Consider the following 14,316-nt stretch of genomic DNA (forward strand, 5'->3'; position numbering starts at 1 on the left):
ATTGTCTAGATTTAATTGGTACATTAATTAGACAGCTTATTCATCAGAAAAGACCCAAATGATACATATATTATACGAGTGTCAGTCTCCTGTCTATAAATATCTCCATTGTATTAAAATGGTCTGTGTTTTATAATTGGGGGTATTGAAAGCAATACTTTTTATTTATAGTTGTAGTTTGTCAGAGTGAATAATTATGTTACCAATCACCAAGAAATGAACATCTTTTTAGACAATTTATTTCAATGTGCCAACAAAGAAAAACAAGAGACCCAAGGGCCTAAACGGTCACCTGAGTATAATACAACAATTTAGAGGATCCACAGAGTATAAAATGAACTGAAAGGTGAAACTTTATTGCTCAAAAGCAAGAAAAATAGGGTGATCAGGATCAACAAAATAATTAGTCTAGTATTTATTAACAGTTCATAAATTAGGTTCTAATCTGTTCCCCATTTATCACTATCACTATACAGTATATTAACAAGAAACATATTGACGCAGGCATCAAAAAATCAATTCTCTTTTCTGAGGCAAGAAACTGAAATGTGTGATCTGTTGTTAATATATCTGATATTAATCTGTTAATATAACCCAGTGACATAAAATATTGCATGTGTGGATTTCATTTTTCAACAACCGAATCTTTCTCATACATAATTTGCGTTTCACGGAATATCTTACTTTAATAGTAAAACAAAACAAATATTTGGGACTCCTCTCTCTCTCTCTCTTTTTTTTCTCTCTCTCTTAAGCAAATCCAAAGGAGAATGTTGAAACCCCAACAACCCCCTTTAGATCCACCACTGCATTTCTTCTCTCAGTTTCTTTGTTGTGGTGTTGAGATGTGGCAGGAAAATGCTTGGCACATTGTAAAACGCGCTTTATCCTTGTTTGCTGGAGCAAAAAATTCTTAACAATCTGTATTTTGTCTTTTAAGAAGTCAAAACTTTTTTTTTTTTAAATCCCATATGAAATGTTTATTTTACGCCATTTTAAATCAAATATAATAAATCCTGTTTAAACTGAGAAAGTAATATTGATTATATATATCTTGGTCTTTGCTTTAGATAATGCCAAACACGTGTGCTGATAGGATTCTCCACACTTCAAAATTCGTCAATCAGGATTCGATCAGATAAAATACTTACCCCATTATTTATTCATTTTTTAATTTTATAAATTTTTGTGCGTTTTTGTTAAACATTTAGACATTTAGACACTCTTGATTAATATTCTATATGAATGTTAAATACTTTTATTTGTTTTAGCTCTGCAGAAATGCATGGCTACTTAAAACTTTCATATCAAATAACTGACCGCTTCCTGGCGGCCGGTAACAAACTACTAGTGCTTCTGTACTATTTTAAATCCTTGTTGAAATCTCTTACATTTGCCTCTCTTGGTCTTTGGTAAACAATAAATAAGACAAGTTATTTTTGTCTCATTTTTATTAATCTATTACTTACAAGTCTACCTGATCATTAAAACTATGAAAGTACTTTTTGTATTATACAATAAAAATTCTTGCATAATTCTATTATTCTATTAACCTTTCAAGTATGTTATTTACAGTGATTAATTATCAAAAGTAAATGAAAAGGGGAATAATAGTAAAATACAAATTAAAAGAGCCCTGGCTAGGACCAGAACACTTGACCAAATGATCCAGATATTCAAAAATTTGGTAAAAATACCCTTTCTAATTTTAAAAAACTTTACTCTTTTTGCCTCTGATATGCCGAAGTGCAGAGAAGATTTTCAAAGAAATAATGCATTTTTACTACAGATTCACTATATTATCAATAGAGCCCCCCCCCCCCCCCTCCCCACCGAGAAACACCAGAGCCTTTCAACCTGGGACCAAAAGTTTGCTCATCATAAGTAATCACTTTGTTTATCTGCTTAGCACCAGAACCCCTGTCCCTGGGGCCATGAAATTCAAAATTTCAGAAGAGGCATCCTTGCTTATCATAAAAATGTACTTAGTTTGTATAAATAATACCCATCAGCAAAGAAGAAGATTTTTAAAGCATTAATGCATTTTCACTATATAATAAATAGAGCCCCACCCTAATACATGTACCAGAACCCCTGATCCAGGGGCTATGAAATTCACAATTTTGGAAGAAACATCCTTGCTTATCATAAATATGTATTTAATTTGTTTTAATAATACCCAGGAGTAGAGAAGAAGATTTTCAAAGAAATAATGCACTTTCACTATATGATCTAAATAGCCCCGCCCTAGCACCAGAACCCCTGACCCTGGGGATATGAATTTCATAATTTTGGTAGAGTCACTCTTGCTTATCATAACTATGTATATAATTTGTTTAAATAATACAAAGGAGTAGAGAAGAAGATTTTCAAAGAAATAATGCATTTTCACTATATGATCTATATAGCCCCACCCTAGCACCAGAACCCCTGACCCTGGGGCCATGAATTTCACAATTTTGGTAGAGGGCTCAATGCTTATTACAATCATGCCAACAGTTTGACTGCTTGATGTTCAGGAGTAAAGAAGAAGATTTTTAAAGATTGCATTAATTTTGGTGATTTTAGCCCCACCCCTCAGGCCCCGGGGGGGGGGGGGGGGGGGGGGGGGCAGAGACCATGAGATTCACAAATTTTGTTCCCCTTCACACATAATTGTCATATGCTTAAATTGGCTGAAATTGGTTCAGCGGTTTCTGAGAAGAAGCTGAAAATGTTCAAATGTTAACACACGACGGACGACGCACGACGGACAAAGTCAGATAGCAATAGGTCACCTGAGTGACTCAGGTGACCTAAAAAATCAAAACTGGACTGCATGAATTTTGGACAGCATGAAAGACCTTGCAAGAATTTGCAAAATTAATTATAAATAATGAATATCCTTTTAAGATTTTTTAGATTAAAGATGACCTCTAACCTTTCTTCCAACAGTAAGTCCTGGAGTGTCCCTGTCTACAATAAACCCTGTAAAAGCTTTGCCTGCTGATGTTTTGGGGTCCTCGGCAGTACGTGCTAACACAAAATACCAATTAGCATGGCCACCATTTGTGATCCACATCTTTTGACCATTAATAACATACTCATTTCCTTTCTTTACAGCTTTAGTTTTGATCCCCGCTACATCTGAGCCTGCTCCAGGTTCTGTGACACAATAGGCCTATAAAAAAAGAAAAAAGATTACGCATGTAAAACTAAAAAATAAGATAGACTTGTAAAACAAAAAATATAGGCCTGTAAAACTAAACACAAAAAACTTAGGTTGCATATCTGTAAAATGAATAGTAAGATAGGTCTGTAAGACTATAAATAATAAAGACCTGAAAAACGGAAAACAAGATAGGACTGTCAATTAACTGAACATATAAGACAAGCTTGTAAAACATAAGATATTCCCGTTAATAAAAAAATTAAAATGATGTGTAAAACAAACTATAAGCTAGACCATTAAAATGAACAAGAGGCCCAAGGGCCTTGAATCACTCTTCTGATAAACTGTACAACCTATCACTTCTATTTGAAGCTTCTAAGTATCCTGTATATTTAGATAATGCCTTGAAATTCCAAATGTAGGTCACCATGACCTACATTTTAGATGAAACACTCTGAGAACCCAAGATGATTTTAAGCCAATTAGTACCTGAGAGTAGATCATGGTGACCTACTTATCACTTGTCATTCTCTGGGGACCCAAGATGCATCAACTAAGTTTGATGATTCTTAGCCAATTAATACCTAAAATATTTAGTTACGGGTATAACCATAAAATTTCAAAAGTAGGTCACAGTGACCTACTTTTCAGATGACACACTTTGAGGACCCAAGATGCATCAACTGACAAATTTTGATAATTCTAAGCCAATTAGTACCCAATCTAATTAAAACTAGAACTGTCCAAAAGGGACAAATACCCCCCGCTGGGTTTTTCAGAGAAAGTACCAAATCACTAATGTTTTCTAGATGTGAGAGGTGTTCACAATTTCCTTAAACATTTACAGTGAAAATTTAATTACTCATTATATATTTTTATGCGTCCGTCTTGCGACGTATTATGTTATAGCGTTCATGTTTGTTCGTCCGTTAGCTTTTTCATGTCTGCCTCATAACTTTAATACAATTATGCCTAGAATTATCAAACTTTGTCAGCTGATACATCTAGGGTAGAAGGTGTGTCGCACATTAAAACCATGTCGTTCTGACCTTTAATAAAGACGCTATGGCCAAATATGGAAAAATCATAACTAGAAAACCATTAGACTTAGAATCAAAAAACTATGTCTTTTAACTTTTAAATTACACAATCCCAAAAGATGTCAGAGTATTGCAGTATCTTTATTAAAAAAGTGTTAAATCAAGAAAATACTAGTCTTATTTTTTTCATTATGTTCTTTACAGCAATCTGTAACAACAAAAATTCCACCTCTCCCATGGGTGTAATGATCAAGCACTGGTCAAGGAAAATTTTGATAGCAGAAAATTGCATGTCAAATTAGAGATAAATTAATGAGTTTAGTGTGAGGAGATAACTGGCAGAGCATCTCTGATCAAGCAGGTGTTATCTACATCTCTTGGGAAATGGGCAAAAGGAATCAGTCTCTTAATTAATTGCTTTTGTTGTATTGAATTGTTCTTGTTGGCTAGTCTTACTTTCAAGATAAATTTGATGTAATTAAAACTAATTTGATATTGTTTATAATAATTAAAACTTATATGATATTGTATAATATAATTTAAACTAATTATTTATTGTACATTTTTTATTTGAATTTTTATATCTTTACAACAAATTGCAGACTGCCTTGTCTCACTAAGATGTCATTCGACCAATTGAATCTAAACTGTTTATGATAATTTAACAATATTTGATGGGCGTATCATGCTGTGGTGGGGCACTTTATTAAATGAATGAAACTAAGGTGCAGCCTAATAAAACATCAATACTAATAATTACAGTGTTTTTTATTACATTGAAAAAATAGTTTGCAACTATCTGCCATCTTTGTGAGACATGACACACAGCAAATTGATTGTTGAAAAAAAAATATCATAATTAATTATAGAAAATCAAATTGATTTTAATACCTTTATATCAAACTCATTTTAAAAATAAAAGGCTGGTTTTAGTAACTATGTATTTTGACAGACATAAATTACAATTAAGAGATCTTTATTTCTTTCTGCCCAATTCCCCGGAGATATAGATAAGACCTGCTTGATCAGAGATGCCCTAACAGCTTCCCACACTGAACTCATTAATTAATCTTTAACTGGATGCATGTCCACTCATTACTCCCAAGGGACAAATGGATTTACACTATCTGCTGTGTAATGTAAAAACTGTTTTTAATACTTTGTGGGTTTTTTTAGCTCTAATGAGTAGTTTTTAGCTGTAGTTCACATTTTTGTACAGATGTTCTAGATTCTATGTCTCAAACCTTAGACATGAACCCGAAATGACTAAGTCAATAAAAATTAAAAATAAAACACCTGTAAAATGCAGAAAAATTATCAAATAATGTTGAAAATACCAGGTGCACATCTTCATATGGTAAATAATAAGTGTACAAATTTTCATACAAATCTATGCAATAGTCTCTGGGAACAGATCCAGACAAAACCACATAATAAAAATGAAAAAAACACCTGTAAAATGCAAAATAATTATCCAATCATAATGAAAATACCAGGTGCACACCTTCATATGGTGAATAATAAGTGTACAAATTTTCAGACAAATCCTTCCAACAGTTTCCAAGAAATGGTCCGGACAAAATCTCGTCTACAGACAGACGGACATTCTGATTCCAATATACCCCCCCTAAACTTCGTTTGCGGGGGGTATAATTAGATGTTCCGAATCCGCTACCGCTTCTCAGACATCTAACAACATCCCATTCGGGGTCACATCAGAGCGACCTTTCGATAACCCAATGAAATCGCTGTCTCCCAAATCTTGGCTTATGATTCGGATGCCTTTCTTTTTTTACTGCCAAACCTAAACGCCCCAGCGGTTTTGTAGTAAACAAAGACTGTGCTATATATGAATGTGACGTGCGGGATACACAGACGTGTAGTTTGTGCATTTTCATTTGCATTATTTGGGTAAGAATGCCAGATTGGCGAACTATACATTCAACAGTTCAATTTATACCAAAATTACTTTAATTCAACGTAAGACAGTCTACTAAGCATTAATAATGTTAAGATGTTAGCCATGGAACTAATTTTAGAATTGTATACAGAAGCTTGAATCTGATTGGCCAAAATTTTTGTTCATTCAGGTCTCTCTAATGTGACCCCGAATGGGATGTTGTTAGATGTTTGAGAAGCGGTAGCAGATTCGGAACATCTAATTTTAATTAGATTGATTAGTACCTGATATATTTAAATATAACCATAAAATTTCAAAAATAGGTCACAGTAACCTCCTTTTCAATCCAGTAACTCTGTGGACCAAAGATGCATCAACTGATAAAGTTTGATGATTCTGAGCCAATTAGAACCCGAAATATTTCATTATAGCCATACAAATTGAAAAGTAGGTCAGGGTGACCTACTTTTCAGTTGTCGTACTCCGAGGACCCAAGATGTATCAACTGACAAAGTTTAATGATTCTAAGCCAATAAGTACCTGAAATATTTAATTAAAGCCATAAATTTCCAAAAGTAGGTCACAGTGACCTACTTTTCATTTGACTTTACTCTGAAGACCCAAGATGCATCAACTATCAAAGTTTGATGATTCTAAGCCAATTAGTACCCGAAATATTTAATTACAGTCATATAAATTGAAAAGTAGGTCACAGTGACATACTTTTCAGTCGACCTATTCTGAGGAGCCAAGATACATCAACTGACAAATTTTGATGATTCTAAGCCAAATAGTACCCGAAAACATTAAATACAGCCATAAAATTTCAAAAGTAGATCACGGTGACCTACTTTTTAGTTGTTGTACTCGGAGGACTCAAGATGCATCAACTGACAAAGTTTGATGATTCTAAGCCAATATTAGTACCCGAAATATTTAATTATAGTCTTATCAATTGAAAAGTAGTTCACGCTGACATTCTTTTCAGTCGATCTTCTCTGAGGACCCAAGATACATCATCTGACAAATTTCGATGATTCTAAGCCAAATAGTACCCTTAATATTTAGATATAGCCATAAAATTTCAAAAAAGTAGGTCAGCTGACATTTTTCAAGGACCCAAGATGCATCAACTTACAAAGTTTTATGAAAGCTCAAATGAAAGCTCTAGCACCAACTGTTCAAAAGTTATGGGCAATGTTAAAGTTTTTCAAAAGTAGGTCAAACTCCATGGTCAAGGTCAAAGGGTCAATGTTGTTGGTATCCAAATGATGGTCTTGTTACAAGGATTACATATGTGAAGTATGAAAGCAATAGTACAGACCATTCAAAAGTTATGGCCAAGGTTAAAGTTTTCCAAAAGTATGTTAAACTCCAAGGTCAAGGTCAAAGGGTCAAAGTTATTGGTATCAAAAGGAAGGTCTTGTCAAAAGGATTACATATGTGAAGTATGAAAGCTCTAGCACCAAATGTTCAAAAGTTATGGCCAAGGTTAATTTTTTTGCAAAACTGGGTCAAACTCCAAGGTCAAGGTCAAAGGATCAAAGTCATTGGTATCCAAATGAAGGTCTTGTCACAAGGATTACATATGTTAAGTATGAAAGCCCTAGCACCAACCGTTCAAAAGTTATGGCTAAGGTTAAAGTCTTTGCAAAACTGGGTCAAACTCCAAGGTCAAAAGGTCAAATATGATGGTACCCAAAGAAAGGGCTTGTCATAAGGAATACACATGTGAAATATGAAAGCCATAGTTTCAACCAATCAAAAATTATGAGCAATGTTAAAGTTTTTGTGGACAAACAGACAAACACACTGACAGACAGACGGACGGACGGACAGGGCAAAAGCAGTAGGTCAAGGTGACCTACTTTTTAGTTGACGTACTCCGAGGACCCAGATACATCAACTGACAAAGTTTGATGATCATAGGCCTTAAATTGTTCAAAATATGCCTCTACATCATTTTGAAAAAGAATGGCCGCAGAATTTAATAAGTAGGTTACTGTGACCTACATCTGAGTCAACATGATATGAGGTCCTTAGATGCATCAACTGACAAGATTTGATGATCCTAGTTCTTATAGTAAGCAAAATATCAACATTTGAATAAAATGTAATTTTTGGTCAACTTTGAAGTGACCTTGAGACCATGGCACACCCTTTGCCCCAGGGTGATTCCCCATGCAAATTTAATCTACAACATATCCTCATCCTTTTGTATAAGTTTGGTGATAATCTGCCCAGTGGTTCTTGAGAAAAGATTTTTTAGCAACCAGTACTTTTGTTTCTATTTTCCTAATTATCTCCCCTTGTTTAAGGGTCACAACCCTAGTTTTAGTATAAATATATAGTATGTCATCTAGTAGCATAATGTTTCTGTTTCTATAAAGGCTGTCCAGTAAAGGTACACCTGTCTACGACAATCTTAATACTACAGGAACTGTGAGAAGTGAGCTCTGCACAAAAATATATCTCCCGCTCCCATATGAGTATAATGGCAAGTCTACTTTTTGCTACGGGAAAGACCAAATATCTGTCTGTCAGATCAAAATATTAAGTAAGAGGTGCACAATGACACTACGATAAAGATTCTGTGAAAGTATCATATTTTATTCAATGGTATCGGAGGATTTGTCAATAAGAGATGGGTACCCCCAATAATATAAAAAGAATGGCAGTGTCCATGTTTTGTTATTTGAAACCCATGCGATCTAAAGGTAAATTAGGAGTGCACAATAGCACTATGTAATAAAGATTCTGTGAAAGTATCAATGTATTTCATTCAAAGGTATAGAAGGAGTTATGGATTAGAGATGGGTACCCCAGATATTAAAGAAAGAATGGCAGTGTCCATGTTTTGCTATGGGAAACCTGAGAAATGTTCCGGATCAAAAAGCAAAATAGGAGGTATACAATGGCATTATGTCATAATTTAATTTTAGTTGTAATGCGTCATTTGATTGGATAAAAATATTACTTTATATCGTATAACACCTGTGTTGCGTACGTCACAATGACTTATGTCAAAAACCTAGCAATCCACTTGACGTTACATTTGAAATATGTACAAATTTTGGCAATCCATGGATTTTAATGATTCCACAGCTTCACACTGTTCACTGATATTTTGAAACATACAATACTAGAGGAGTCCGCATTTTTGCTTATATTGAAACTTGTCATACTTAAGAATATTGTTACTTACGCACATTAATGGTTCTTCCAGCATACGACCTAGATATTTGTCCTTTTGAGCTTTGTTCCCAGCAATTATAACGGGCATTTGCTGTGAATGAAATGAAAGGTTAAATCATTATCAATCTGCTTCACAAATACACTGAGTGGACATTGTCTATAAAAAATATTTTACATATCAAAAATACTGGGCTCAGAAAACAGAGTTTCTATAAGGTTTTTCAAGATACTTGACTGAAAAACTGGGTTTTTAAAACCTCTAGCATCTGAAGAACAAATTTTGTGATGTACTGTTTTAACAAAGATACAAATACATGTACATGTTAAGCTATTTATATTTACATATTTTACATACCCCAAGGGAGTTGGCCTCTATAGCAGTCTGAATCCCTGTACAGCCATATGCAAGTTCTTCTGTGACCAGACAGGTGTCAAAGATGCCAAGATCCAATCCCCCCTGTTCTTTAGGAATGTGCATGTTGATCAAACCCAAACTGTGGGCCTTCTTAATGATATCCCATGGGTACTGATGAATAAATCATATACAAACAATAGATTTTTTCCAATTCAATGACAAGTTTCCAAAGCTCTTTTCATAATGATATATGTATATATTTACATTTGCAAATGTTTTCTTTTATATAACACTATTAAAAGCAACGCGTATCTATATCTGTATCTGTATCCTCGCGTCAAAAACGTTCGACGTAATTTCTCAGTGACGTCATAAAGGACCGACGCGCAATCAGTGGATCAAACACGTGTCGTTGGGTTTAAAAAATAAAACGTTTCACGCGTTAAAGATTATAATCAGGCAAATATAAAATATGAATAAGTCACAAATGTAAATATAAGTAATAAGGTATCATTTTAAAACATCTATTGGGCTATAAATACGGGTTTGTACGAGATCAAATTTACCATAAAGCCCTTTAAAAATGATACCTTATTTCTTAAATATATTTTCATACAATTGAAAAGCTAGAAAACACCAATGTAGTAAGTTCTTGACCAAAAGTCACTGAAAATCAAAGTTAGCTTAAAAATGAAAAATTCTATGATTTCAATCAGTTATCTTCTGCAACTTTCTAGTTATACCTCTGGTAATTCACTGTGCAGCCTCAACCTTTAATAACTGACCTTGAGTCAAGGTCATGACACACCTTAAGGTCTTCAGCATCAACATACTCAAGTTTGAATTCATTTCAATGAAGGGTTCTAAAGTGCAGGAAAATGTTTCATTACCAAATGACCTTGACCTTTGAGATATATGACCTTAATAAAAAAAAACCCACACATTTAGGTCAAATGGGCAAAAACATACTTATCTGTCAAGGATTTAAGGATTATGACACAATTTTGCGATGTTCATACAGACAACATGAACGTACCATTTCATTGACAAGATCAATTTATGTTCTCTTGTTGGTGTGTGGGGGTTGGGGTGGGGTATACATGTAATACAAAATTTTAATGTTTATGCTGTAGAGATGTGCGATTTTATCGGTATACCGGTATATCGTGATTTTTTATTGTGCGATACGTATCGTGATACGGAGACTAAAATACCGGTATTTGGTATATAATTATTAATTCCAGAAATAACTAATTTATCATTTTTATTTGTTCGAACTATTAAATAGAAATTACAGAAAGTATAAAAAATGTTGAAAAAAGTTGAACTACGGCATCCAAACATGCTTTATATTACATAAAATAACTAGAAATATGTCCATAGGACATGAATGCCCCGCCAAGGGTATATTAGTAATGCAACATTTTAACACAAATTGAGAAAAGTGAGGTCAAAGTCAAAGGAAAGGTCAAGGTCAAAAAGTATTGCTGCAGTTGAATACCTTACATCAGTATGTATCAGCATATGACGTTTGATTCAGAAACTAATTTAAGAAAAGTGAGGTCAAGATCAAAGGAAAGGTCAAGATCAAAAAATGTTGATGTAGTTGAAAAGGTTACATCAGTATGTATTAGCATATGAAGTTTGATGAAAATATTATGAATGGTTTCTTTAAAACTGAGCTAAACACTAATTTAAGAAAAGTGAGGTCAAGGTCAAAGGAAAGGTCAAGGTCAAGGTAAAAAAATATTGATGCAGTTGAATAGCTCTCATCAGTATGTATCAGCATATGAAGTTTGACACTAATTTAAGAAAAGTGAGGTCAAGGTCAAAGGAAAGGTCAAGGTCAAAAATCGTTGATGTAGTTGAAAAGGTTACATCAGTATGTATTAGCATATGAAGTTTGATGAAAATATTATGAATGGTTTCTTTAAAACTGAGCTAAACACTAATTTAAGAAAAGTGAGGTCAAGGTCAAAGGAAAGGTCAAGGTCAAAAAATATTGATGCAGTTGAATAGCTCTCATCAGTATGTATCAGCATATGAAGTTTGATAACACTATCTTGAATGGTATCTTTAAAACTGAGCTAAAAACTTATTTAAGAAAAGTGAGGTCAAGGTCAAAGGAAAGGTCAAAGTAAAAAATATTGATGCAGTTGAATAGCTCTCATCAGTATGTATCAGCATATTAAGTTTGTTAAAAATATTTTGAATGGTTTCATTAAAACAGAGCTAAACATTAATTTAAGAAAAGTGCGGTCAAGGTCAAAATAAAGGTCAAGGTCAAAAAAATGTTGATACAATTGAATAGCTTACATCAGTATGTATCAACATATGAAGTTTGATTACACTATCTTGAATGGTATCTTTAAAACTGAGCTAAACACTAATTTAAGAAAAGTGAGGTCAAGGTCAAAGGAAAGGTCAAGGTCAAAAAATGTTGATGCAGTTGCATAGCCCTCATCAATATCTATCAGCATATGAAGTTTGATAAAAATATCTTGGATAGTTTCTTTGAAACTGAGCTTTGAACAGAGCTAAACGCAAAGTGTGACGGAAGGACAGACGGAAGGACGGAAGGACAGAAGGACGGAAGGACGGAAGACGGACATGACAAACACTATATGCCCCGGCCATATTCATGGTGGGGCATAAAAATGGTAAAAAGTAAACTTATATTTTTGCATTGTATTTGTAAGAAAAATTATGGAAATTCATTTGAAAATGAAGTAAAAATTCCTGGTAAAAATATCCCGATTTTATCACGATATTTTGGGAAAAAATCGTGATATATCACGATACAAAATTTTTTGGCGATACCCATCCCTATTATGCTGCACATATATAATTTTAGATCCACATATCACCTATTCATTTTTTTCTTCAACTAGTTCTAGCTTTTAACATCTAGCTTAAATCTCCTGTTTTATTACCATCTAGCTCACCTTCCCGGTTTAATTAACCTCTATTTACCTCCCCTGTTTTATTATCCTCTAGCTTATCTCCCCTGTTTTATTATCCTCTAGCTTACCTCCCCTGTTTTATTATCCTCTAGCTTACCTCCCCTGTTTTCTTATCCTCTAGCTTATCTCCCCTGTTTTATTACCCTCTAGCTTATCCCCCCTGTTTTCTTATCCACTAGCTTACCTTCCCTGTTTTCTTATCCTCTAGCTTACCTCCCCTGTTTTCTTATCCTCTAGCTTACCACCCCTGTTTTATTATCCTCTAGCTTACCTCTCCTGTTTTATTATCCTCTAGCTTATCTCCCCTGTTTTATTATCCTCTAGCTTATCTCCCCTGTTTAATTATCCTCTAGCTCACCTTCCCTGTTTTATTATCCTCTAGCTTATCTCCCCTGTTTAATTATCCTCTAGCTTATTTCCCTTGATTTATTATCCTCTAGCTTATCTCCCCTGTTTTATTATTCTCTAGCTTATCTCCCCTGTTTAATTATCCTCTAGCTTACCTTCCCTGTTTTATTATCCTCTAGCTTATCTCTCCTGTTTTATTATCCTCTAGCTTACTTTCCCTGTTTTATTATCCTCTAGCTTACCTCCCCTGTTTTATTATCCTCTAGCTTATCTCCCCTGTTCTTATCCTCTAGCTTACCACCCCTGTTTTATTATCCTCTAGCTTACCTCCCCTGTTTTCTGTTTTCTTATCATCTAGTTTACCTTCCCTGTTTTATTATCCTCTAGCTTACCTCCCCTGTTTTCTTATCCTCTAGCTTACCTCCCCTGTTTTATTATCCTCTAGCTTACCTTCCCTGTTTTATTATCCTCTAGCTTATCTCTCCTGTTTTATTATCCTCTAGCTTACTTTCCCTGTTTTATTATCCTCTAGCTTACCTCCCCTGTTTTATTATCCTCTAGCTTATCTCCCCTGTTCTTATCCTCTAGCTTACCACCCCTGTTTTATTATCCTCTAGCTTACCTCCCCTGTTTTCTGTTTTCTTATCATCTAGTTTACCTTCCCTGTTTTATTATCCTCTAGCTTACCTCCCCTGTTTTCTTATCCTCTAGCTTACCTCCCCTGTTTTATTATCCTCTAGCTTATCTCCCCTGTTTTATTATCCTCTAGCTTATCTCCCCTGTTTAATTATCCTCTAGCTTATCTCCCGTGTTTTATTATCCTCTAGCTTATCTCCCCTGTTTTATTATCCTCTAGCTTACCTCCCCGGTTTTCTTATCCTCTAGCTTACCTCCCCTGTTTTATTATCAAGTTTCAAGTTTTTATTTAAGACAAAGACCCCAACTGGGGTATATGAATGCAAATGATACAACAAATAACATACAAGCATGAAATGAGTGGCACTAATGTTAATTACTATATACATGTACATGTATAGTTCAAAACATCAAAGTATAGAAGGCCTCTGCTAGTATTAAATAAATCATTACAACATATTTTAAACAGTTGTTTGTTATTATTAATTTATTACTGACAATAAAATTTTGCAAAATTTGGCAAGTCCAAAAATGACCTTAGCGTCCTTACAATTTAACAGGTCATGAAATTTAATAACATTAGGGTTAGAATAAAAAATATATGGAACAAGTTTTTTTCGTTCTCTTTTGAAAAAAGCACATTCTGAAAGATAGTGGAATTCATCCTCTAGCTTACCTCCCCTGTTTTCTTATCCTCTAGCTTATCTCCCCTGTTTTATTATCCTCTA

General features: G+C 34.1%; 1 protein-coding gene across 2 annotated transcripts in view; it reads right to left on the bottom strand.

Moving 5' to 3' along the window:
- LOC133174132 (medium-chain specific acyl-CoA dehydrogenase, mitochondrial-like) overlaps positions 1-14,316 on the bottom strand; it is a 42,908-nt gene that overhangs the window by 2,282 nt on the left and 26,310 nt on the right. The window contains exons 1-4 of one of the 2 annotated variants that reach the window (XM_061309184.1): positions 12,615-12,625; positions 9,642-9,812; positions 9,297-9,377; positions 2,921-3,160 (exon numbers count right to left, since the gene is read on the bottom strand). In XM_061309184.1, coding sequence (XP_061165168.1) covers positions 2,921-3,160; positions 9,297-9,377; positions 9,642-9,764 — 444 coding nt within the window. In that variant the 5' untranslated portion in view covers positions 9,765-9,812; positions 12,615-12,625. Of the gene's footprint in view, positions 1-2,920; positions 3,161-9,296; positions 9,378-9,641; positions 9,813-12,614; positions 12,626-14,316 lie in introns of those variants that run through there. The other variant, XM_061309182.1, reaches the window with a different exon arrangement.

The sequence above is a fragment of the Saccostrea echinata genome, unplaced genomic scaffold, assembly GCF_033153115.1.
Source record: "Saccostrea echinata isolate AGI-Se365-2 ecotype Australia unplaced genomic scaffold, CSIRO_AGI_Sech_v1 ptg000057l, whole genome shotgun sequence".
In the NCBI taxonomy this organism is placed as follows: domain Eukaryota; kingdom Metazoa; phylum Mollusca; class Bivalvia; order Ostreida; family Ostreidae; genus Saccostrea; species Saccostrea echinata.